General features: G+C 31.5%; 1 protein-coding gene across 2 annotated transcripts; it reads right to left on the bottom strand.

The window, feature by feature from the left end:
- Positions 1 to 2342: 2342 nt before the first annotated feature.
- LOC104236367 (putative Peroxidase 48) lies at positions 2343 to 8426 on the bottom strand. 2 transcript variants are annotated; one of them, XM_070153210.1, is made up of 5 exons: positions 8107 to 8426; positions 7129 to 7320; positions 4934 to 5099; positions 4357 to 4831; positions 2343 to 2705 (listed from the first exon to the last, which is right to left on the bottom strand). In XM_070153210.1, coding segments are annotated over exons 1-5 (1092 nt in total). In that variant the 5' UTR covers positions 8365 to 8426; the 3' UTR covers positions 2343 to 2704. The 2 variants fall into 2 exon arrangements, with proteins under 2 accessions (XP_070009311.1, XP_009788581.1); XM_009790279.2 differs by lacking the exon at positions 2343 to 2705 and having other exon boundaries at positions 4276 to 4831.
- Between the last annotated feature and the right edge of the window lie 19240 nt (positions 8427 to 27666).

The raw sequence follows: 27666 nt of genomic DNA, 5'->3' as shown, positions 1-27666 counted from the left end.
ATCCAATAGTATAGTTATATTTTAGGACTATTTTTGTAATCCAACATTTTATTCATGCTTTTATAATAATACTAGTCTCTATATATGTGCGTTGCACGTAAATCTTCAATCAATTATTTATGTGACGGGATAAGAAACTAATTATATTAGAATATACAAGAAGAAAGAATCCTTGTAAAGAATTGATATGGATACAATGCTACATCTTTGAAATGTTAAAAATCAATGTTATTACATTAACATAATACCTAAAGCACGTTGGTCCATTATAATTTTTGCATATATAACGTTATTGGCTAACCTCTATACGCATTGTATCATTATATAAGGCAATGGGGGATCTAAAGTTCATATCACTATCATGATGGGTGTCCTTGTCTTCAAAATCAACCTATGTATGAAGAAGATCTTTTTAAGTTTGGTATAGTAATCTTCTCAAGAAATATGTATAGTGAAGGTCAAATAGTCTCAAAATATGTAAGTATTATTTCTGGCAAAAGTTATTGGTATCATCTTCTGTGGAGTGAAAATTGAAAAGTGTTTTGCTATCACCAGAGAATGTAACTATCAAAAACTTATTTAGTATCGACATATTTATTTTTATTTGCTAAGACATCTCTTTCCATCATGTATTTTCACAACTTACATTTTCATGACTTAATAATGAAAATATTTTTCTTGCTATTACCATTGGACTTGGGAGCCAATTTGAAGTTTGTTTCCCATGTTAACTATACGTTGGTCTAGGACTGATTGGCGAGACATCAACAAGACTTGCACCTTGTAAAAATATATACTTGTGGCATCTAATTATGTAATTTCGTTGTCTATAGTTAAAGGCGTTTAAAAATATTTTTATTCATGTCTAACTGGTATGGCTTTAGAACTTTAGCAATAAGGAGGATACTTGAATGATATTATAATTCCATATAGATTAGAAATAAGTTTTTAAGGGTTTGAGATTATCTCATAGGTGTAGTCTAAAGTTAATTGATCAATTATATTTGATACATACCAAAATAAGAAGCGAATCAACTTTGTAGGAGTTATTGGGAGTTTGTTGCATGTTTGACTCATATTATAATTAGAACTAAACTTGCAGTTTAAATAGAAAAAAATATTTTGTAGTATATTGAATATTATAATTATATTCATTTTTAACGTGCTTTATTATATCTAATAAATTTCTAAAACAGGTGATTAAGAAAATATTATTTTGGTCTATAAATTAACATAATGATATTTACAATAAAATCAAAGCAAAAATTATCAAATACATACGTATCAAGAACCAATAGTAGAATATATTAGAATAACATAATTTAACAATCAAGAATAAAGAATTTATGATAATACTATCTTCGAGTAACTCGTAATTCGAGTCTCTTGCAACCTATCAACATGAAACGTACGTAAAATATAATTTAAAAGACTGGCAAAATATTGTAAACGTTAATGTTCTCATAATTTGAAATTTCAAGAATAGTTAGTAGAGACATAAAGTTAATTTACCACCAAAGAAGATATGTATTACCCTAAGAATCTAAAACATGAAGAATAAAATAGATTAAAGGAGCGTACATTAAATGGAATTTAAGATAATAAAATTAGCCTTGGTAAGCTAAATAAGAAACCACTACTTTTATGGAATATGTACCCTATCAAGAAGCAAATACACAATTTATTAAAGTAGCAATCATCCTATGGCATCAATTTCGCATGGAACCTTTTGTATAAAATCATTGACTTCCAGCTTCCTTTAAATACTAAGATAATTTGTGGTAGAATCCCACAAGGAATCAAACGTTTGAATAAGAAAGGCTTCAATCCCATTGCGATGGTTACTTCTAAGAGACTTCAGCTATAAAATCGGCGTATAGTGTAGTTTAAATAGGAAAAGAATTCTAACGTTAAATAATTTACAATTATATCCTTAAATTATATAAATTTTTAAGGTTATAAAAGTCGATTAATGTTTAAGGAATATTTTAGTCGTTCAACATTTAGCATAAATTATTCGTGCTTTTATAATAATATAGATAGATAGATATAGATAGAGGTATAGATATAGATAGAAAGATAGAGAACAGGTAGTGCACCGCCCAGTAAAATCCCACTAATGGGGTTTGGGGAGGGTATACGCAGACCTTACCCCTATCCCGAAGAAGTAGAGAGGCTGTTTCCGAAAGACCCTCGGCTCAAGAAGACAAAATGACAAAAGAAGACAATATTAGTACCACCACAGAAATAATATGAAAGAATATATATATATATATATATATATAAGAACAACATGAAATCAAGAAGATTGATATCAAGCAAAAGCAAAATAGTATCCCTACCAAACTAGTCTCCCAAAGTTATGGCATAAGACAAGACTCAACTACCTCCTAACCTACAACCCTTATATTCGACCTCCACATGTTCCTATCAAGTGTCATGTCCTCGGAAATCTGAAGCATCGCCATATCCTGCCTAATCACCTCCCCCCAATACTTCTTAGGCCGTCCTCTACCTCTTCTCGAGCCCTCCACCACCAGTCGTTCGCATCTCCTTACTGAAGCATCTCGACTTCTCCTCTGAACGTGCCCGAACCACTTGAACCTTGCTTCCAGCATCTTGTCTTCAATGGGAGCCACGCACACCTTCTCCCGAATATCATCATTCCTAATCTTATCCATCCTACTATGCCCGCACATCCACCTCTATAAAATATAAATTTGTAAGTGGGCGTTTGGACATAAGAATCATAAAATTCCAAAAAAAAAATATTTGGAAATTAGAGTTGTGTTTGGACATGAATATAATATTGGGTCGTTTTTGAAGTTTTGTGAGTGATCTAAGTGAAAATTTTAGAAAACAGCTTTTTGGAGTTTTTCATATTTTCGAAAAATTCCAAAATTCATCTTCAAAGTAAAAATTAAAAATCTTATGGCCAAACATTGATTTCGAAAAAAAGTAAAAAAATTCTTATGTCCAAACGGCCATAAGAATTGAGAAAGAGCTGCCTACCTTTGGTAATGCCTTTAAGAATGCAAATTCGATAGTAAAATTGATAATACTTGAAACGGCAATTTCCTCTATTGTTCTTGAAAAATATAATTTCACAGCAAATATAAATAATTCTGTAGAAACTAATAATGTCAGAATTAAAAATAACGTCTTTGAGAACACCAACAAATTATTTGGAAATATTTCTTACTTTCTGTTAGAAAACTACAGTTTCAGAATTATATTTTATTGTAAACATTAGTCAGATTTATTAGAAATATAAGAGGAAGAAATTAAAAGACTTTTTCCATAGCTGATATAATATTCAGAATTTGTTACTAATATAATATAATTCTTAATTTTGATTATTTCGTGTAAAAAAGGGGCAACAACTTTAGCACCAACAAAGTAAAAAAAAATGTATGAACTACAGATGCCTTATATAATGCGACATTAGATATTTATTAGGGCTACATCAAAAGCTTTCAATCAAAAACAAAAAAAATCTCATTAGGGCTAGGCTGTGCCGCTGCTAAATAGACATTTTTGGAAGGAAAACTAACCCTAGAGAAAGAGGAAAATAGTTAGAAATTTCAACGTAAGAGTTACGCACAACTTATTAGTTTCCGAAAAAGAAAAGAAAAAGTAGGCGCTGCCTTTGTTATAAATAGCCATATAGCCTAGCCCTTGAACAATTAAATCTTGGAGAAAGATGAAGAAACTTTCATACATTGAAGCTATATCTGATTGGCGTGGCAAATTCTAGATAGATGATTATCTATATATGAATCTGCCACCCCATTCAGATCTGATTTCAATCTATGATTATTGTATATTGATCCATCATTGTTAACAAGTTATAGGTATGTTTTAAAGTTCTTTGTTCAATAATTGTTTTCGGTATAGTAGAAAATTACATAGCATTAGGTGATGCATCCGATACAATAACGCAAATCTTGATTATGATGTTCACAGTATAAGATTTTACAAATATTTGTTTATGAAGTTTACTCGCCGCATGAATTTACGACAAATACTGACATGAACTCTTGGTCTAATTATTGCAGAAATAAGGGCCATCATAACAAGTTAATCAAGAATTGATCCAAGAATTTTAGCATTCTGTATCATTCTAACCAAATCTAAGTTTCATACTTTTCCTTCAATTTTGTGTATTTGAAATACGAAGCAGTAAAAGAAGATGTTGACATGGGATAAGACCGTAAATGCTTTGGCAATTTAGCACTTGTTTTTTCATGGTGATGGTCAGAAGAAATTTAGTACTATTTGTTAAGCCAACAAGTCAAATTCCTTTGAAGTATAACTAGTCTATACCATATTGTACATGAATGCAGTAGCTCTTACTAGTTAGAATTCAGATGGGAGCAGCTACGCCGAACCTCTCCTTGGGATCCAGTAAGAACACCAAAATCTGACAACTTAGCCATGGCATGAGCAAACTCTGTTCGGAACATAGTCCCATCATCCAAAGCATAATCAATCACAACTGCTGCAGTCTTTTCATTCGCCATCAACTGTTGATCAGCAAACAGTAGCCCTCTTTCTCTCATCAAAGTCTTGTAGTAGTGATTATCAAATGAAGCTCCAACTGAGGAAAATGCGGATAGTCTCTGGGAGTATGACATAGCAGACTCACTCAGACTCCTAGCTATACGTTCACTGAACATATTGTTGATGGTGTTGTTATTCTCTGGACACTTTCGCTTCAACTCTTCAAGGAAGTCAGAAGGAATTGTTGGATCAGGCAAACCTGTCCCCATAAAATTACTGAGCCTTGGCCTAATGAATTCACAACCAATCTTCCCAATATTATGTCCCCCTTCAGGTGTAAGAAAAAAAGAACAGAAAAATTTCAATAAATGGATATTCCAAAAATAAGGTGCAGGTATGAAGAGTAAAGTAATGGGATCAGAAAGATTACCAAGGAGTGCCACTGTTTCCCTCTCATCAAATCCTCTAAGGGAAAACAACCTAAGAGTTTCGCTGATATTCCCATTTGGTCGCGGAATTTCAGCCATGGCCTCATCAAAGAATGACTCCTTACTATCCCTTCTGCCTGTTAACACAGGATAATATGGTCCGCCAGCCTAAGATATAGGGAAAAAGCACGTAATAAGGAAAGATTGCAGAATGTTAAAAAAAAAAATTGAAGAACACTTATCCTAACTTCATGTCTCTATCAAACTCAAGCTTGAAAGAATCAAAAATCAAATTGCTTTCTTGAACGAGAATTTGATGAGCCTTTTTGTCTTAAATGTTTGATGACCTTGTTTATACTTTGGTTTCTGCTTCATGCTTAAAAAGCATCTTTCCAGTGTTCAACTTGTATAAAATAACTATTGTTTTGAGTTTACTGGTGTAGGTTTTAAACTTGTTGACTCTATCTAAATTTATGGCCAATGACTCTGAAAGTCAGCTGTTTTCCAGCACATAAAAGTAGTTCTCATCTAAAGTGCTTAAGCATTTAATGCTGATGCTGTCATCTCTTTATGTTTATATCAAACTGATAGTTCAACCATCTCATTCTTAAAACATCCAAGAGTATGTACTGCTATATGGGAACATATGTAACTCATGCAGTTTCGGTGTATCAAAACCTTGTAAGCTTGGGCTATGCTAATGAACTAGCTAAAGAGTTATAATGACTCCTAATTAATCAATTCGTTGCAACTAGCTCACCCACTTGCAAAAATAACCTTTTGAATTTCTAGCATGGACTTTCTTCGAATGACTCGTTCCTCACCATTTCAATAAAATCATAAATGAACTTTCTACCAACAAAAATGGCTCCCCTAAGAATTTCTTTTTTTCCTTCCCACCCACACTGTCATCGAATCGCCATAACCATCTTTCACGGGGTGCCCAGCCTGAACAATGCCTTGCCAAGGTTACAACTAGCAAAAGTACGCAATCTATGAAGTGGAAAGAAGAGTGAGAAGTACGTCTCTAGCTAAGTGGTCACTTTCATATACTATTTTGTATGAGATCGTTTTATCTTTTCTGGGAGGTGGTGAAGTGATTTATAGTTATTTTGTTAAGTCATATCAATATATCCTTGTGGAAAATTCAGTAAAATAGACACTTAAGAGTAGCATAGCCTCAGAGTCACAGTATCCACAGTTCCCAAAAATAATAATATATAAAAAAATAAAATAAAAAGGGTCAGAGACTAAAAGGTGAAGGGAAAAAAATTCGGTAGTGAAAGAAACAATTATCCAAAATAATCAATAACAAGGAGACAAGCTAACATAATTGTCAATAGTGTTGTTTGGAAGTTCTGAAATAACAAAAAGTAAAATAAATATTAGAGAGGTACTTCTAAAATAAATTTTATTCAAAACAAAAAAAAGATTGATGGTTATAACTCGAGAAGACTTGGATTAAAAAAACAAAGGCATAGAAGAGAAGAAATAGTTTATTGGGATGAAATACGAGAGCTACTCTTCAATCTTTGTTACTGTATGAGGGCTGTAACTGCAGCTTTATTTTTTACTGCATACAACATATATTTGTCAATGGTCATTTAGGAAGAAATGGAAGCATTTATCATATTTTATTTAAAATAATATAGCTTTACGAAACTGCTATAAGCGAATTCTAGGATAGATTTTGTTCGTAAAGAGTTCCTGAATGAAGGTAAGGATTGAATTGGCCAGCCAATGGCTAGTGTAGGTATGCATATGAAAACAAAGAATATATAGAAATTCTAATTAAGATAAGATGATTGATGTAGTTTTCAGTGGCAGTTTCACTGGAAAGAGATTCATTCGAGTGAGAAGAGCATTTTTCACATTTTACTTTATTAGTGACGATAGAAATATGGAAGGTGACAGACAACAAATGATAGGTCCAATGGAACTTGTGAAATAGACACTGATAATAGCCATTCGGCTAAAAAATCTAGAAGAAACTTCTCATGATGAATAGTTTATTATCAGAACTATATATTCTCATGATGAAGGTATCAAAAGTGTTTGTTATGTACTAGGAACATCTGAATATGCACAACAAGATCATATGAATTACACTTACAAATCAGTAAAAGAATAAAAAAAAAATTAAAAGGAAACCTCAGGTAGTTACTACAAGAAAAAAAGAACAAGGCCAGACTCATACCAGAACGATGCCATCTCTTGTTGCAAGGACAAGGATATCAGAACAAGAGACCACCCCAGGACATGCCTCCTCAATTTCGTCTTTTATCATGTCGATGAAATTGAACCCTTTCAGTGTCCTATTTGGGATTGCCTCGCGTTCAATAGTCTCATTCTTACTATTGTCAGCAAGCAGAACAGATGCGTCGCAGCCCTGGAATTAACAGAGTAAGAAATTACATAAACATACAAACTTAGAAAGGAAAGACAAAGATATTGCGACTGTCTTCACAGGTGACACTAGTAGTTGTCAGAGTCTTAGAGTGGCTGTTGAGATTTAAGAATAAAAAGTTCATTGACATTAAACATCTACAACTCTTCCTATAAAGTAAAGGGAATGCTAAACTCAGTAAGCAATACGAGAAGAGTGGTAATGCTGAAAAATATATAATTAGAATAAGAGTGCACATTTGAAATTCAAAGAGCATCTACAGTTGGAACTTCCATCGAAATCAAACAACTTACACGAGGCACAAATATACATGAGAACATAGGAAGAATGACAAGAACATGGCACACAACAAGAACAAGAACCAAGAATACCAGTAAGAAATGCAAAAACCAGCATCAACAACAACAACAACCTAGCATAGTCCCACAAGTGGGGTCGGAGAGGGTAGTGTGTACGCAGACCTTACCTCTGTTTATAGAGCATCGGCTTAAGAAGACGAAAAACCAGCATCATATACACCATATATTATGACTTCCTAAATGCTTTTCTTAACCTCCATAGGAGGCTCAATTCCTCCCCATCCCCATCCACATCCCCAAAAAAGAAGAAAAATTAAACCTAATGCTAGAATTCATAAAACACCCGATTAAATGAATCCAATGTACAATGCTCAAAAAGATAAAGAAAAACACATATCAAGAATTTGGAAATTGCAACAAAGGAAAAAAAAATATGGAGCACAAAGAAATTACAGACTAAGAAAAATACCCCAATGAAACAATCATGGAAGAGCAGGCGCAAGAGTTGTGCTGGTGCATTGTGTTGCATTGCCACTATTCTGTGCACAGTAGACCACACTATTTCCTCTACATCCCTTTCGCATTGTTCCTCATAATAATTATATCTGATTGGCGCGGCAATTAAAGCGCCACTTTCTGGCATTGTCGCCTGGGCCATCACTGTTGTCACTAGGAACGCAACCAAGAAGGAAAGAACCGCCATGGAAACCAAGTTCTTGCTCAACATTTGGAATATTGAGTGGAAAATGTAGCGACAGTTTGGAGAAAGCGGAAGTGAGGACTGACAACTTACTTGCCTTCTAATTATACACATATATATATATATATATATATATATATATATATAAAGCCATTAACTTCTCCTATATGAGTACCTTTATATAGCTTATTAAAAATCATTACATAATATAAAGCAAAGGAAATGAAAACTTATAAAGAACAAAATAAAAAAAAATGGTATATGAAGGAAATTTACTCGAACATTAACTTTTACAACGATATTCAATTTGAGAAAATTGCATGTTGATTTCTAAACTGAAATCTTACTTAAATTTTTGGCTTTTCGATTTAAATTACATGCAATAATATTGTAATAAATTGTTTACATCATGAGTGTAATTTAATATATTTTAACTGTTTACCTGGAGTATTATTTATTAAATAGAGTTATATGTAATTTTCTTCTAAGTTATGGGACTATATAAATATTTTATTATATTATTAACGCATAAAACTTAAACTCTTAAATTTCCAATGTTACCCTAAAATTTATATGTAAACCTCTTATTAATTAATTATACAGACAACCAATCTAAGGAATAAATTTTCGCTAAAGAGAAGAAGTCGAATTGTCCAGTAAGGTGACTATTTTTAATATCATGGTAGCCACTTTTACTTTGTCGGGTATGGACTTTTTATTAAGACAAATAAACCTCTTTGTTACTAATTCTTTTGCATTTTGTCTATAGGTACAGAAAACTTTAAAGTGTCAAATTTTCAATATTTATCAAATAACGATGAAGTTCAATCCTACCGCATCAAGCAAAGATCACTAGATTTCTAATGGATTGACTTGCTACAATTAGGGGTGTTCAAACCGAACCAAAAAATCACACCAAACCGAAAAATTAAACCAAACTAATTAAAAAAACCCGACTATTATAAATAAGGATAACCAGGCACCTCATGGTCAACATGTCTGTTCCTCCTTTTGCAATTTTTTACGAGAAATACACATGTATATTTCTATAAATCCAATGAATAATACAGCTCTCTTTCAATATTCAAAAAGATATACAGCTGCCGATGTCACGTGAAAGTGACATATTTACAATTTCACGTGCAGCAATTGTCTTTTGGCACATGCACTTTCAAATGTTTTCTTCTTTTTTTTGAGTAGTAATAGGATTATATATATATATATATATTAGTTAAAACAACATTACATAGCGTTAAGGTCACTCATTGTAACATTGTTTTGGGATAGACCTATATGCAAAATAGAGTTACTAGGGATATTTTGGTTGCCCATTGCTTTTAGCATATTACAAGCAGAAATAGATAATTCCTTTGAGCATTTACTAGTCCCGCTCATGTCCATGGCCAGCATTTGTTGTACACAAAACGGCGATGCAGCATATAGTTTTAGTTCCTCCGGCTTATAATCTTTTTCTTTGTTTTTTACTTCCTTAGCTAATGCATCTGTGATTGCAATTCCGTCTCTAAAGTTATGTCACGATCCGAATTTTCCACCCTCGGGAGTCGTGATGGCGCCTACTAATGAGAGCTAGGCAAGACAACCCTTAACTACCTTTTTCATTAACAAATTATTTTTTTTCAATTACCAGCAATAACATGAAAACAGCGGAATTAAATAAATAAGCGGAAGGCAACAATTTTTATAACTCAAGACTACGTCTATTACAACTTTCAAAACCTCAATACCCAAAACCTGGTGTCGCAAACTGTCTAAGAGTCACTACAAACAAGGCCTGAAGAAAATGCAATAAACTGTTTCTGAACGAAAGAAAATGAAACAGGGAATAGAGATAGAGGGAGACGCCAGGGCCCGCGAACGCCTGCAGGTCTACCTTGGGTCTCCGGGTGGACTGAAGGAAGCCCTCCAACTACTATCCGTAAGCTGCGCCGGGATCTGCACACAGTGCAGAGTGTAGTATCAACACAACTGATCTCATGTGCTGGTAAGTGTCTAGCCTAACCTCGGTGAAGTAGTGACGAGACTAGGTTTAGACTACCAAATAAACCTGTGTAATTTAAATATATACAGCGGAAAGAAAAATGCAGAAATAACTAGTAAATGTGGGGAGGGGAAACATGTTTTGGGGGAGGGGGGTAACGGTTCTGAATAGAAAGCATCAAGTAAGGAAAGTAACAACATAACTAGAATATCATCAAGAATCAGAAATCAACAATTTGCACGACATCACCCTTCGTGCTTTTACTCCCGTCCTCACCAAATCAATCATATAATAACAATGTGCACGACATCACCCTTCGTGCTTTTACTCTCGTCCTCACCAAATAATATTTTATAACAAAAGTGTGCACGGAATCACCCTTCGTGCTTTTACTCTCTTTCCTCACCATATAGTCAATGATAATCGGTACAGAATGGTACATCGTACGACACGGCATCACCCTTCGTGCTTTACACTCTTTCCTCACCATAGCAAACAATACACGGCATCACCCTTCGTGCTTTAACGCTCTTCCTCACCCAAACAACATTCACAAACAAAGGGGCAAGGGAGTAAACAAATAATAATAGAAATCCCGGCAAGGGAACACAATTAAACAGTTAAATCCCGGCAAGGGAACAATATCAATAATCTCAGCATCCCGGCAAGGGAGATAATCAACAAAGCAACAAACATCCCGGCAAGGGAGCAATTTAATAATTCTTTCTCTTTCTTTCACTTTTACTTCTCAACTCACTTTACCATTTGAGTCAACGCTCCAAAGGATTCAATCATTTCATATACTTTCACACTTTGTAATATAACTCGAGTCAATGCTCCTCGAAGTTCAAAGGTCATAATTTCTTTCACAAGCTTTTCACAACATAAAGAAATCATCACTAAGGCATGAAAGATACAACAAAATCAGGATATTCACAACATAAAGACTCACGGTCATGCAAGACACCAATGTATAGATACTCGTCACCATGCCTATACGTCGTACTCAACAATTATCACATAACAAATAGGACTCAACTCCTAATCCCTCAAGCTAAGGTTAGACCAAACACTTACCTCAAACTTTCACGGCCAAGTCAATAGAAGATCAATTTTAACTTAGTCTATTATATATACGGTGACACTAACATATATAAGGAAAAATAAACTTGACAACAAACTTGTATGGTAGAAGGTCATTTCGTATTAAAGTATTTAAGTATTCTTCTTGGTAGTAATTGTTGATATCATTTTCTGGTGAGTCAAAAACTAAAAAGCACTTTGTTTTTTATCATAAAACTTCGGAATCAACCTTTTATTTAGTTGACCGACATATTCATTTTTGCTAGCTAAAATAGTTTTTAAATTTCTATCATGCAATTTGCACAAATTGCGTTTTAATCTAATGATGGAAATATTTCTGTTATTAAATACATTACTATTACCATTAAGGTTGATAACTAAGTGTTCTAGAAAAACCGATTCATCTTTTATTGGTTGCTCTTCTTCATTTCTGATACGAAGCGAGAAGTCACTGAATATTGGATTCGTTTTTACTTTATAAAAAGTTGAATCTTTTTCATTTGATTCCATAAGTATAATTTTGGCAAGGTAGTACAGTCTCTTCTTTTGTTGATTTTGGAACTACTGGTAGTACTTAACAAAAATCATCTTCCAAACCATTAATTTTTCATCAAATGGTTTATTGATATTTAATATATCTCTAGAACTTTGTGCATTGTTTCGATCATTTGACATTTAATCATAAGCGCTTTATTCCATATTATCAATTATACTTTCCTTTTAAATTTCACGTCATTGCTCTGCTTTGTTATATTTGTGATGGTTATTTCAGTTGTTTGAAGAGGTATATCAAGTCTAAAGTGAGTGACCCCATAATAAAATTCTTATTGGTACACCACTTGTTATCATTGCGAACAGTATCATGCCTCTTGATATGATATTTGCAAGTAATGCACGACATAGAAAAATTATTTCGAATCCGCCAAGGCATCTACAAAAGATAATCCCCCTATACCAGAGTCGATTTTTATAATATAGTCTTGAAAGCTTGTTCTTCTTCAAGATTTAGCTTTGATTGTGCTTCCTCAAACACTTGTATAGCCGTTTGATTCTTAATAATATGCTAACCTTTTTTACTATGTGATTAGTTTTTTTAATCTTTAATGCTCTTTTTTATGGAATAAATTTATGTACCCTAAGATTTTTTTTTAACTTGAAAAATAATTTTACTCATATTATGAATTTAAAAATAATTGAATTGGATTCTCTTGCTAAATAATTAATTGAAAGATTTAATTATTTGGTCTTAACATAAAAAAATAAATTATTTTATGTTGATTAGATTCTTAACATTAGTTCATCTCTTCTTTTGAATATTTAATCTTAATTATAATTTTATCCACCATAAATTTTATTTTCAAAGAGTAAAAAGATCGATCTGACATTCCACTTTTAGATCTTTATATTTCCAGAATCATTAGTGCTATTGACTCTTACGAATCATTTTTCTTTCTCTTTCTTAAATATTCTTAAATAGTTTCTTAGTTGTTGTTTCATAATTGGTATATTTTTCAACATTACACGAAAAATTAATTAAAAAAATATTATTTGAGTAGAAAAACAGTTCAAATATAATATAAAAATATATCGTGGGAAAGTTTTTTTTCTCAATTTCAAAGTTTTATGTAATCAATTTAACATTACTTTTATTTTTTCTTGCTATTGGATATTATGGAGTGGGAATGCATTGCCAATACGGAGGATTCTTATAAAATTGATTTTATTAAACATTCCTACATATTTTTAATAAGAATGTAACAGACAAAATTTCACTAATTTAAAATATTATAAAACTTAACATAGAAGGTATTGTAGTCCAAAAAATAGGTTATTACAGTTATATCTTTTCCCTATGAGTTCTTTTGTTTAATATTTTATGGCTAGTTTGGTCTATCAATATTATATTCGTGCTTTTATAATAGTATACAGAAGATATAGACTCTCTTTATTTCTAAATGGATTTGAACACTATAATACATTATCAAATTATATTAGTAATAGGACATGATAATATGTTTTCAAATTAAATTAGTAATAGAAACTTCAAAATATATATATATATATATATATATATATATATATATTCAGGTATTGATCAAATTAGAGCATATTTCTTTGACGTGTTTTTGGTTTTCATGTTTTAAATGCTTAGGAAATAAACTAATGCATATACATCAATTTGATTTTTTGCTTGCTGGTAGTTTTTATATTCTAACAATATTTGTGAAGTCCAAAATAATAGAATATTATTTCTTTGAAATATTTGTCGTGAAACTACTAACATTTTTTAATTGTGCCAACTTAATGCTCATAGGTTAGGTGAGATCGTGAGATTCATCATGAAAGATTTCTAACGTGTAGTATATGTCCTAAAACTAATAGGATTATAAGGCTAATTAATGTCTAGAATTCCGGTTATATTCTTTTACTATAAGTTATTATGCTTAATATTATAAGGTTATTTTTGTAAACCAACATTGTATTCTTGTTTTTATAATAATATAGATATAGACTAGTCTCTATGTCACGTGCCTCGCACGTGTAACCCCTAAAATTATTGCAAATTATAGATAGGAAAAATATTACTATGAGAAATATTTTTTCATGATAAGATATTTCATTTTGCGCCAGTTTTAGAAGATGGTGTATCGGATATTAGTATTCAAAGAGAAGACACACATAAGAAAATATAATGAAGTAATTTAGTAATGAAATACCAATATAAAATTAGGTTAGAACTTATTCGTATTGAATGTTTATATCAAGCAAATAAATATATGACTCGTGAAAGAAGTACGACGCAAATAGAAAAAGGAAAGAAATTGTGTATTTTAAATTCCACCACCAAAAGGTTTTACTTTAGAACTTAGTGGTTTTAGTTACTTGTTGCTTAAGTTAGCCCCAACAGAAATAAAGTTTGACTTCGAAGATTTAAATTTTAATTAGTGGTTACTTAACAGAAGGAAATGAGTCCCAACATAAATAAGGTTTTTCTTTGAAACTTTTAGAGTTTCTATTTTTGGTTAATTAAAGTTACTTCCTCCGTTTTAAATTATCTGTCATATTTTTTTAAAATAGTTGTCTCATATTATTTAGCATTTTAGAAGTCCAAGACAGAATAAATTATTTTTTTTTCAGTTTACCCTTAATAATAATTGTTCTTGAAAATGGAGATAACATATAAATAGAATAAATATTCAATGAAGAGAGATTATATCTTAAAACATAAAGAAGGATAAAATAGTCCAACCTTCCTCCTAATTAATGTTTCTTAAGGGCGTGTAAAACAAAAACACGATAGATAATTTGAGACGGTGGGAGTAAAAAATTGAATCCCAACCTGAAAAAGTTTTCTTTAGAACTCTGAAAATCGATATAATTACAATGTTATTCAAAGGAAAAAAATCTTCACTTAATAGTAACATGTGTGGTAAAATCAAATAGGTATATTTAGTCTTCATCCGAATTATTGTAATTTAAAAATTGATATATTTTTGTCGCTCAATATTTTGCTTCTATCTATGATTTTTATACCAGCACAAGTTGTCTATTGACTACTCGTACATTCTCTCCCTTGAAAATAAATAATACGGCTAATACCCTAGGTATTTTATCTTCATTAAAATTAAAATTAAACATTAAAAAAACTTTACTTTAAATCCTCGGTCCTAATACCCTAGGTATTTTATCTTCTTGAAAATAAATTAGACATTATTATAACTTTAGTTAAATTCCCCGTCCTACATTCTCTCCCTTGTCCGCTCATAAAGTCGGTATTTTATATCCTTTGAAACTACTCCTAAATCCTAATAACGGACGATTCAAACGCTACATAAATTAAAAGATGGAAAAGTTAATTGGAAAATCATAAACCAATTAGAATATAATTCCTAGACACGCTCTTTCTCTTAAATCAAAGTATATTCAAAACAAAAAAGGAAAATAACAAAAATATTATTATATCCAATAGTATAGTTATATTTTAGGACTATTTTTGTAATCCAACATTTTATTCATGCTTTTACAATAATACTAGTCTCTATATATGTGTGTTGCACGTAAATCTTCAATCAATTATTTATGTGACGGGATAAGAAACTAATTATATTAGAATATACAAGAAGAAAGAATCCTTGTACAGAATTGATATGGATACAATGTTACATCTTTGAAATGTTAAAAATTAATGTTATTACATTAACATAATACCTAAAGCACGTTGGTCCATTATAATTTTTGCATATATAACGTTATTGGCTAACCTCTATACGCATTGTATCATTATATAAGGCAATTGGGGGATTTAATGTGCATATCACTATCATGATGGGTGTCCTTGTCTTCAAAATCAACCTATGTATGAAGAAGATCTTTTTAAGTTTGGTATAGTAATCTTCTCAAGAAATATGTATAGTGAAGGTCATATAGTCTCAAAATATGTAAGTATTATTTCTGGCAAAAGTTATTGGTATCATCTTCTGTGGAGTGAAAATTGAAAAGTGTTTTGCTATCACCAGAGAATGTAACTATCAAAAACTTATTTAGTATCGACATATTTATTTTTATTTGCTAAGACATCTCTTTCCATCATGTATTTTCACAACTTACATTTTCATGACTTAATGATGAAAATATTTTTCTTGCTATTACCATTGGACTTGGGAGCCAATTTGAAGTTTGTTTCCCATGTTAACTATACGTTGGTCTAGGACTGATTGGCGAGACATCAACAAGACTTGCACCTTGTAAAAATATATACTTGTGGCATCGAATTATGTAATTTCGTTGTCTATGGTTAAAGGTGTTTAAAAATATTTTTATTCATGTCTAACTGGTATGGCTTTAGAACTTTAGCAATAAGGAGGATACTTGAATGATATTATAATTCCATATAGATTAGGAATAAGTTTTTAAGGGTTTGAGATTATCTCATAGGTGTAGTCTAAAGTTAATTGATCAATTATATTTGATACATACCAAAATAAGAAGCGAAGCAACTTTGTAGGAGTTATTGGGAGTTTGTTGCATGTTTGACTCATATTATAATTAGAACTAAACTTGCAGTTTAAATAGAAAAAATATTGTGTAGTATATTGAATATTATAATTATATTCATTTTTAACGTGCTTTATTATATCTAATAAATTTCTAAAATAGGTGATTAAGAAAATATTATTTTGGTCTATAAATTAACATAATAATATTTACAATAAAATCAAAGCAAAAATTATCAAATACATACGTATCAAGAACCAATAGTAGAATATATTAGAATAACATAATTTAACAATCAAGAATAAAGAATTTATGATAATACTATCTTCGAGTAACTCGTAATTCGAGTCTCTTGCAACCTATCAACATGAAACGTACGTAAAATATAATTTAAAAGACTGGCAAAATATTGTAAACGTTAATGTTCTCATAATTTGAAATTTCAAGAATAGTTAGTAGAGACATAAAGTTAATTTACCACCAAAGAAGATATGTATTACCCTAAGAATCTAAAACATGAAGAATAAAATAGATTAAAGGAGCGTACATTAAATGGAATTTAAGATAATAAAATTAGCCTTGGTAAGCTAAATAAGAAACCACTACTTTTATGGAATATGTACCGTATCAAGAAGCAAATACACAATTTATTAAAGTAGCAATCATCCTATGGCATCAATTTCGCATGGAACCTTTTGTATAAAATCATTGACTTCCAGCTTCCTTTAAATACTAAGATAATTTGTGGTAGAATCCCACAAGGAATCAAACGTTTGAATAAGAAAGGCTTCAATCCCATTGCGATGGTTACTTGTAAGAGACTTCAGCTATAAGATCGGCGTATAGTGTAGTTTAAATCGGAAAAGAATTCTAACGTTAAATAATTTACAATTATATCCTTAAATTATATAAATTTTTAAGGTTATAAAAGTCGATTAATGTTTAAGGGATATTTTAGTCGTTCAACATTTAGCATAAATTATTCGTGCTTTTATAATAATATAGATAGATAGATATAGATATAAATAGATAGATAGATAGATATAGATAGAGGTATAGATATAGATAGAAAGATAGATAACAGGTAGTGCACCGCCCAGTGAAATCCCACTAATGGGGTTTGGGGAGGGTATACGCAGACCTTACCCCTATTCCGAAGAAGTAGAGAGGCTGTTTCCGAAAGACCCTCGGTTCAAGAAGACAAAATGACAAAAGAAGACAATATTAGTACCACCACAGAAATAATATGAAAGAAAATATATATATATATATATATATATATATATATATATATATATATATATATATATATATATATATATAAGAACAACATGAAATCAAGAAGATTGATATCAAGCAAAAGCAAAATAGTATCCCTACCAAACTAGTCTCCCAAAGTTATGGCATAAGACAAGACTCAACTACCTCCTAACCTACAACCCTAATATTCGACCTCCACATGTTCCTATCAAGTGTCATGTCCTCGGAAATCTGAAGCATCGCCATATCCTGCCTAATCACCTCCCCCCAATACTTCTTAGGCCGTCCTCTACCTCTTCTCGAGCCCTCCACCACCAGTCGTTCGCATCTCCTTACTGAAGCATCTCGACTTCTCCTCTGAATGTGCCCGAACCACCCGAGCCTTGCTTCCAGCATCTTGTCTTCAATGGGAGCCACGCACACCTTCTCCCGAATATCATCATTCCTAATCTTATCCATCCTACTATGCCCGCACATCCACCTCTATAAAATATAAATTTGTAAGTGGGCGTTTGGACATAAGAATCATAAAATTCCAAAAAAAAAATATTTGAAAATTAGAGTTGTGTTTGGACATGAATATAATATTGGGTCATTTTTGAAGTTTTGTGAGTGATCTAAGTGAAAATTTTAGAAAATAGCTTTTTGGAGTTTTTCATATTTTCGAAAAATTCCAAAATTCATCTTCAAAGTAAAAATTAAAAATCTTATGGCCAAACATTGATTTCGAAAAAAAGTAAAAAAATTCTTATGTCCAAACGGCCATAAGAATTGAGAAGGAGCTGCCTACCTTTGGTAATGCCTTTAAGAATGCAAATTCGATAGTAAAATTGATAATACTTGAAACGACAGTTTCCTCTATTGTTCTTGAAAAATATAATTTCACAACAAATATAAAACGCTCGTAGCTAGCAAAATCTTTTGATAATCCGTCGTTAAATGAGATTAGCGATGAATTTTTCTGTTTAGCTACAGAATTTGTCCGTCGCTAAAACCTGATTTTTTTAGTAGTGAAAGCCCATTTTCACCCAAAGTAACCTATAAAGGGTTCTGATCTGAGCGTAAAAATTGCACGGGACGCCTTATTTGGTCGCCCCCATTTAGCCTATACCCACCTTTTAAAAAAGTTTTTAACTTGTACCCACTGTTTAAACAACTTCAGTCCTCTTTCTCCTCCCATTCTCCTCCTTCGTTTTCTGAATGCTGAAGCTTGAGATATTGTTATGCGTTCTAACCTGATGATTTATATATATATGCTTGTTCCATTATGTTCAGTTTGGTCTTATTCACAATAATTTAACCTCTTAGATATTTTAGCTTTACAGGCACATTGGTTTTTGGTTCTAATTTATCTGTAGTAACTTGTTTTCATGTCGAAAATATTTTTCATTCTTTAATCTTTGAAATGAACAGCATCAATCGCTGCTGATCATGATTTATTAAGTTTATTGTTGTTTAGAACTTAAGCTCTAAGAATGCTGAAGTTCACCAAATACAAAACAAACTTTAGCCCTAGAATGCTGAAGTTCATCACAAACATAACAAAGCCTCAGCTAAAACATGTTGCAGTTTAGCAAATATAGAACAAAGCTTCAGCTAAAACATGCTGAAGTTTAGCAAATACAGAACAAATCTTCAGCTACTAGAATGCTGAAGTTCAGCAATTACAAACAAAAACTTCAGCCAAAACTGAAGTTTGCCATTTGCACAATGAAGTTTGCGTGATTGCCTTTGCAAATCAGGCCAAACTTCATGCAAAAATATCTGAAGTTTTGCTACATTTCAGGCAAAACATTCTAAAGTTCAAACTTCAGACATAAATTTTTGCTACTTCAGGCCCGTATGTATGAAGTTACGCGAAAAGTGGGTACGCTTGCAATTTTTTTTTTTTGCAAAGCCGGTATAAGCTAAAAGGTGATCCAAAAGGCGGGTATAGATGCAAATTCTGCCCATAATAATATCACCCATTTATTGAGGGAGAAATTCAAAAATAGCCAGATTTACAAGTGGTCATTCAAAAATAGCCTCAGTTTCAAAAGTAATCAAAATTTAGCCACTTTTCATGTAAAGATAAATCTGAACGAAAATACTATTCAAAATACGAAAAAATACTCCAGTATATTATACTGGAGTTCCAGCATAAGTATACTGGAACTCCTTTATGCTGGAACTCCAGTATACTATACTGAAGTTCCAGTATAATATACCAGTCTAGTATAATACATTGGAGATTGGAGCACCGGTGCTCCAATCTCCAGTATATTATACTGGAACTTTCCGCGTGTTGGAGTTTCAGCATAATATGCTGGAAGTTCATATACAGGTGCACCGGTCTCCAGTATATTATGCTGAAACTTTCCATGTTACAACAAAATAGTGGCTATTTTTCAATGATTTTACAAACGCTGGCTATTTTTAAATGACCAGTCCGAAAACTGGTTAGCCCTTACTATTTTTACATTTATTGATCCATGTTCACATCAATTAGTTAATAAGAAACCTGTTGATCAGACTCGCTAAAGGCAGTACTAGTATTCACGCGAATCTCCTCGACAATTTCAGCAAACTATCTTATTCAACTCACTTAAAAAATAATTACATGACTTTAATTCTTGCCATTAAAACCCACAAGTTCTCTAATATACATGTCATCGACAATACATTCCATAACTTCATGACCTTTATTGTTACCTCGGACTTAGGAAATTAATCCACTCTTAAACATGAGTAGTGCTTTATGCGCGTTTTAATAATTCGTTATGGTTATGGTACGGTTCCATGGCATAACTTTGACATATAATCTCAAATTCAAGCTGACGCTTGTGTGACTTGACCCCAACTTCAAAGTAATAATAAAAACAAACATATCATAAATTGTGGGTGCGTTTCATGCGGCGCGATTTGCTGTGTGTATAAAACGACTAAAATATTGTAACTCGTTTAAATAAACTCCATAAATACTTAAAATGGCCAAATATATATATTTAAAAGCGGCAAAAGGGTAAAAACGCACAATAAGTGTAAAACACGTAATAATCAGTTAATTAAGCCGAGTTTAATTGTAAAGCGACCGCGCTAATCACAGAATCTGAGAGTGACTCACTCCTTCTTCTGGGTTAGCAGAATTCCTTACCCGGTCTTCTGTGTTTCGCAGAATTTAACAGAGTCAAATTTCATTGATTTGGGATTTAAAATAAATGGCGACTTGGAAAGCCGTAAATAATTATTTCAAGTGGCGACTCTTAAAATTAAAATAAAGAATCTCATTTCAATAATGTCACTTAAATTGAAAAAACTCATTTCTTTACAATTCACCCGGGAAAAGGAGGCGTGACAGTCCCAAACATCATCCAACATCTCAACACCTCCAACATACACGTTGCATCAAGTCCAAGTTATACTTTCGCACATCATAAGCATGGAATGCATGTAAAAGTAACGGGGCAGGCTCAAAACTCATCGTATGGTCTACGATGCGGAGAATAGTGGCGATGCAACACAATGCACCAGCACAATTCTTGCGCCTGCTCTTCCATGATTATTTCATTGGCGAACATAGCATAGTTCTTGCTATTTACTATTATATTTTCCTGATTCTTGATATCTGCATCATGAGGTTTTTTATTAGAATCTCTTAATTCGTTTGACGGGCTTTTGCATTTTACCAGAACGGCATCACACAAATTGGGTTCTTTTAGTATTTTCATCTCATTTTTGTCATTAATGTTTGACCCATATATATTTGTCTGTTCTGTGCGCACACTTTCTTCTAATTTTGGGGGTTGGGGTAGGCCATGAACTAAAGACACCTACGAAGGTCAAGACAGAGAAAGAGAAAAACTATGTTGACATGGCCTAGACAGCAAATATAGGGTGGTGGAATTGGGAATTGGCTTCCATTAGCACGAGAAAATAAGGTACTCTATTGTAACATTTTTATATAACAACACTTCACTATAAAAGTCAAGGTTTTTTCGGGACCAAATTTTATGTTTTGTTATAATATATGTTTTCTATAGTAACAATCCCTTATAACATCTAAAAATATCTGGAACAAACGAGATTGTTATAGAGAGGTTTGACTGTATTCTTCACCTTATAGGAAAAAGGGTTTCGATCTAGAACTAAGTCACCTTTTTTTCCTGATTGTGTTGAAGTAATTATAGCATGTACGAAACCGTTTTTCCTGGAAAAAATTTCAAATTTCAAAGTATTGTTTTCTTACATGCTATTTGGTCTTACAATCATGCCGCAACAAAAGAAAAAATAAGGTTCAAATCTTGAAAATAATTGTTCACATCATGCATAAACAAGAGAATCATATAAACCTGAAAACTATACAACAACAATAATCCAGTATAATCCCATAAGTGGGATCTGGGGAGGGTAGTGTGTACGCAGACCTTATCCCTACCGTGGGGTAGAGAGGCTGTTTCCAAATAGACCCCCGGCATCCTTCCCTCCAAGAACTCCCACCTTTGCTCTTGGGGTGACTCGAACTCACAACCTCTTGGTTGGAAGTGGAAGGTGCTTACCATCATAGCAACCCACCTTGTCTAAACCTGAAAACTATAAATATCCTAAAAAATTTGAGACTGTCTCTAGTACTGGAATCATCATAAACAAGATTGAATTGCAATGTTGATTGTACATAGCCATGGGAGGCGTCGATAGAGACGAATCCAGGATTTAAACTCTATGGATTCGGCCTTTAAGGTTCTTATCATTGAACTAATTGTACTCTTAAAATTATGGGTTCATATATACTGTTTGTTGTAATTTTAGTCGATTTTACACATAAATATAGGGTTAATTTCACTGATGATCACTCAACTACATTTCAATTTCACTAAAGTCACTCAATTATTTTTTATCACTTAAAAATAACTAAATTTTCACATTATCACTTAAAAGTCATTTTGGCTCAAACCCCTACCATAAATATGACACGGCATAAAATTTAATGAGAAAAATCCAAAAATAAATGCCACATAAGCTTAAATGGATTATACCCACCTTTGGTAATGCCTTTAAGAATGCAAATTCGATAGTAAAATTGATAATACTTGAAACGACAGTTTCCTCTATTGTTCTTGAAAAATATAATTTCACAGCAAATATAAATAATTCTGTAGAAACTAATAATGTCAGAATTGATGATAAAGTCTTTGAAAACATCAAGAAATTATTTGGAAATATTTCTAATTTTCTGTTAGAAAACTACAGTTTCAGAATTATATTTCATTGTAAACATTTGTCAGATTTATAAGAAATATAAAAGGAAGAAATTAAAAGACTTTTTCCATAGCTGATATGGTATGTTACTCTTAAGCCAGAAGTTATAATATTCAGAATTTGTTACTAATATAATATAATTCTTAATTTTGATTATTTCGTGTAAAAAAGGGGCAACAACTTTAGCACCAACAAAGTAAAAAAAAATGTATGAACTACAGATGCCTTATATAATGCGACATTAGATATTTATTAGGGCTACATCAAAAGCTTTCAATCAAAAACAAAAAAAATCTCATTAGGGCTAGGCTGTGCCGCTGCTAAATAGACATTTTTGGAAGGAAAACTAACCCTAGAGAAAGAGGAAAATAGTTAGAAATTTCAACGTAAGAGTTACGCACAACTTATTAGTTTCCGAAAAAGAAAAGAAAAAGTAGGCGCTGCCTTTGTTATAAATAGCCATATAGCCTAGCCCTTGAACAATTAAATCTTGGAGAAAGATGAAGAAACTTTCATACATTGAAGCTATATCTGATTGGCGTGGCAAATTCTAGATAGATGATTATCTATATATGAATCTGCCACCCCATTCAGATCTGATTTCAATCTATGATTATTGTATATTGATCCATCATTGTTAACAAGTTATAGGTATGTTTTAAAGTTCTTTGTTCAATAATTGTTTTCAGTATAGTAGAAAATTACATAGCATTAGATAACGCAAATCTTGATTATGATGTTTATAGTATGATATTTTACAAAATATTTCGTCTATGATGATTACTCAGCAACATGAATTTACGACAAATACTGACATGACATCAACTCCAGGTCTAATTATTGTTGAAATAAGGGCTATCATAACAAGTTATTAAAGAATGGATCCAAGATATTTATTAACATTCTGTATCATTCTAACCAAATCAAAGTTTCATACTTTTCCTTCAATTATACTTTTTCTTCAATTTTGTGTCTTTGAAATACGAAGCAGTAGTAAAAGAAGATGTTGACATGGGACAGGACCGTAAAGGCTTTCGCAATTTAGCTAGCACTTGGTTTTTCATGGTGATGGTTATTGGTTAGAAGAAATTTAGTACTATTTGTTAAGCCAACAAGTCAAATTCCTTTTAAGTATCATTGCTTCAACAAAAAGAAATAGGTGTAACTAGCTAGGTTCAAATTCTGAAGATAGTTGTTCACATCATGCATAAACAAGAGAATCATATAAACATGAAAACTATAAACATCCTAAACAATTTAGACTGCGTCTTAATTATACTGAAAAACATCATAAATTATAAGATTGATGGCGAATGAAAAGACTGCAACGCTAATTAATAATTATGCTTTGGATCCGAATAGAGTTTGCTCACACCATGGCTAAATTGTCAGATTTTGGTGTTGTTACCGGATCCCAAGGAGAAGCTCGTCTGAATTTTAATCAATGAGAATTCTTCCAAGTTATTGGCTTTTCATTGTGATAGTTTAGGAAAAACTTGAATAGCATACAACAGATATCTAAAAATTCGAAATAAATACTTATGTATAATTGAAAATTCGACATTCTATATATCTCATGTTTGCCCTCAGGCCTTAAATACTAAACCAAACATACCTTCAGACGTTAGAACTCTAACCCTCTCGATAGCATATAGTGGATGGTTCTGTGTTAATTGAAGCAATGATTGCTTTTAGTCCGTAGGCAAAAGTTTTATCTCTTTTGTTAATAAATACGTGGAGTTATCCTACCTAGTTTTTTACCGGACAACATTAATAGGGTGCATCACATAGATAATCACCAATAGTGTGACATGAACATATAGAGGAAGATTGCATGAATACTTTTCTTGATCTTTTCAGTGCAATATACATGAAAACTATCTAACATAATGAAACTTTACATAGCAAATAAATACAAGAACATTATACCAAACCCCTGTATTTAGTAGATCAATATGTATTGTTGAAATTGATTCAAAGGCTGAAATCACACCTGGGTAATGTGATAGACTCATCATCAATGTGAAGCTATCATACCACTCAAATATGGTAAGACAATATACGAAGATCATCTTCATATCTCTACTTTCCAAAACTTTTGTAGGGTTGTTTATTAGTATTCAATATGATCACTATATCTATGCCCCTCTCTCTATGCTTTCATTATAAAATTAATTTTTTTTTAAAATATAAGTTACTGAAAATAATAAATATTGATCATATTTAGCTGAGAAATATGACTTTGAGTTTTGGTGTTTCCACCAGCTATCGAAGTGATCTAATAGATTTTTTTTGAACTCTTAATATTTATTTCAACATTTTATTTAACCTTTAAATTTTATAATTTTAAAGTTTTAGTATTTTTATGCTAATTATGTTTTAATTATATGGTAGGAACTCAAATAAGCGCCTACATCAAGTGTACATATTACATAATTATATGCTAATTATGTTTTAATTATACGAGGTTCTTTAATTATGTTTCCAAATATTACATATTTTTAGGATTTCCTATATATTTCAAATATGGAAAAATTTAGTAATTAAAATTTTAGTTGTTTTTTATTTTCAATATCCTAAATATTAGGAAAAAATTATTAAATGACTATTATGTCTAGCGTAAACTTTATTTTTAAAGGGTAAAAAAGGCGAACGACATTTCACTAAGGGTCTTCGTGCTTTTAATATAGTACTAGTCTCTACTGCTCGTGCGTTGCACGAATATTTCAAGTCAAATGATAATAAACTTTAATCGCATATTTGCTCTAGCAATAATACTGTATGGGTCAAAATTAGATCAGAGAAATTCGGCACGTGGAGACATAAGACCGAGGTCGGACAGACATAAGGCCGAGGTCGGACAGTCATCAATAAGGTCGAGGTCGGACAGACATAAAGCCGAGGTCGGACAGTCATCAATAAGGTCGAGGTCAGATAGTCATCAATAAGACCGAGGTCGAACAGCGATGAAATAGCTAGTTAATTTGCTTTGGAATCCTCAAAAGAAATATTCGACTGAATATTTCCTCTAATTGTACTTTTTCAGGATTTTCTATGGATACCCCTTATAAATAGGAAGAGATTACTTCCAAAAAAGGGGGCTCTTTCCCTCTCCCTCTCCCTCTCTCTAGAAAATATGTAAACACACCTCTCTGGAGGATCTGTGATCTCATACCTTCTTCAGATCCAAAAATGGTCCTAAGGTTCTTGTATTTGTCTATCATTCGTCTTTATCAAATTAAAGAAGATCCGTCTCACTCAAGATTGGGTGAATCTTTTCCTTTATTTACATTTTATTGTCATTTAATGTTACTTGATGCATCTTTCTTTATGTTATTAAATATGGCCATAATCACGGCTAATACTCATACTCGGCTATGTTTTTCTATTCATATTATTCATCTCGGATCTAGAGTTAATTATCTTTAACTAGGATTTACCCTTTCATCTTCGTTGATTGATTTGTTCAAAAATATTTCGATATCTTTTGAGTCAAACAAATACTATAGTATATAAACCGATATTTGAATTCAACACGTAATTGGCCATTGCATGTCCCTCCAAAAGATCACAACTGAAATAAGTTTATATAAAATAAGATAGCATGCAAATCACAAAAATTACAAATATAGTATTGACTGTCCAAAGTACTATCCAAACTTCTACGGCTTTATACTTGACCTCACCGAAAGAGAATAATATAGCATTGGTTTTTATGTTCTTGTTTTTTTCCAGTACACTAAGCAATCCAATTTTCATTACAACTAAGAAATCAAGATTCGGATTAAAGTCCACAATTCTCTTTAAACTTTGAACTTATAATTTCAACAAAGATATCAAAAGCATAAATAGTACCTTTAGCAGCCAAATAAACTATCAAAACACTTGTCGAATCAATAAATTAGGAGTAGTTCTTAAGAAGAAAACGTATTTGGAGTAAATTTAGAGGCAATACTCAGACACATGAATATAGTTGTAAGGCCATAATTAGGACAAAGTATAATAACTTACAAATAGCTTCACATAGTGTGAGCACCTAATTTTTGACAATATTTAATTTTTTGTCACTTCTTCTATGTAAATATTTTAGGGGTTTTAACCTACAATTTTTAGCTTTGTTACACTTTTTATTATAGGGTAAAAATACAAAATTTTAAAAGGTGAATTATTACTATTACTATTATTTTATTTTTTATTTTTATTTATAAATAATAAAAAAAATCCGAAAAATATTAATTTTTGTTTTAATTTTCGGGTGAGATATAAAAAATAAGAAAAAGGGAAGTATGGAATAAAAAAATAAAAGTAAAAGTGGGTGGAATTCTCTTTTAAAAAGTAAAAGAAAGTGGAAAATTAAAAGTAAAGTTTTGTGAAAATTTTAAAAAAAATAAAAAGTAAAGAAAGTTGGAATTAAAAAATAAATATAAAGGTAGGTGAAAATTAAAAAAAAATTAAAGTAAAAGAAAGTAGAATTTTTATAAGAAAAGCAAAAGAAAGTGAATTTTTTTTTAAGAAAAGTAAAATAAGTGGAATCATCTTTTAAAAGTAAAAAAAAAGTGAGATTTTAAATAAGATAAAAGTAATTAAAGTTGGAATTTAAAAAATAAAAGTAAATAAAGGTGGGATTTCTTTTTATAAAAAATAAAAGAAAATTGTAAGTGGGATTTTTTTTAATTAAAAAATAATAAAATATTTTTAAAAAAAATAAAATAAAATTTGAAAATTTTACTATAAATAGAAGAGAAAATCTGAGAAGA

The sequence above is a fragment of the Nicotiana sylvestris genome, chromosome 8 (assembly GCF_000393655.2).
Source record: "Nicotiana sylvestris chromosome 8, ASM39365v2, whole genome shotgun sequence".
In the NCBI taxonomy this organism is placed as follows: domain Eukaryota; kingdom Viridiplantae; phylum Streptophyta; class Magnoliopsida; order Solanales; family Solanaceae; genus Nicotiana; species Nicotiana sylvestris.
The sequence above is the reverse complement of the archived record's forward strand: the minus strand, read 5'-3'. Positions and strand labels throughout refer to the sequence as shown.

Coding starts and splice junctions, on each gene's coding strand:
- LOC104236367 (XM_070153210.1), bottom strand. CDS start 8,364: ATGTTGAGCAAGAACTTGGTTTCCATGGCGGTTCTTTCCTTCTTGGTT. Junction 7,321..8,106: donor TCCATGATTGTTTCATTGGG/GTATTTTTCTTA, acceptor TGTTAATTCCAG/GGCTGCGACGCATCTGTTCT. Junction 5,100..7,128: donor CAAGAGATGGCATCGTTCTG/GTATGAGTCTGG, acceptor CCTATATCTTAG/GCTGGCGGACCATATTATCC.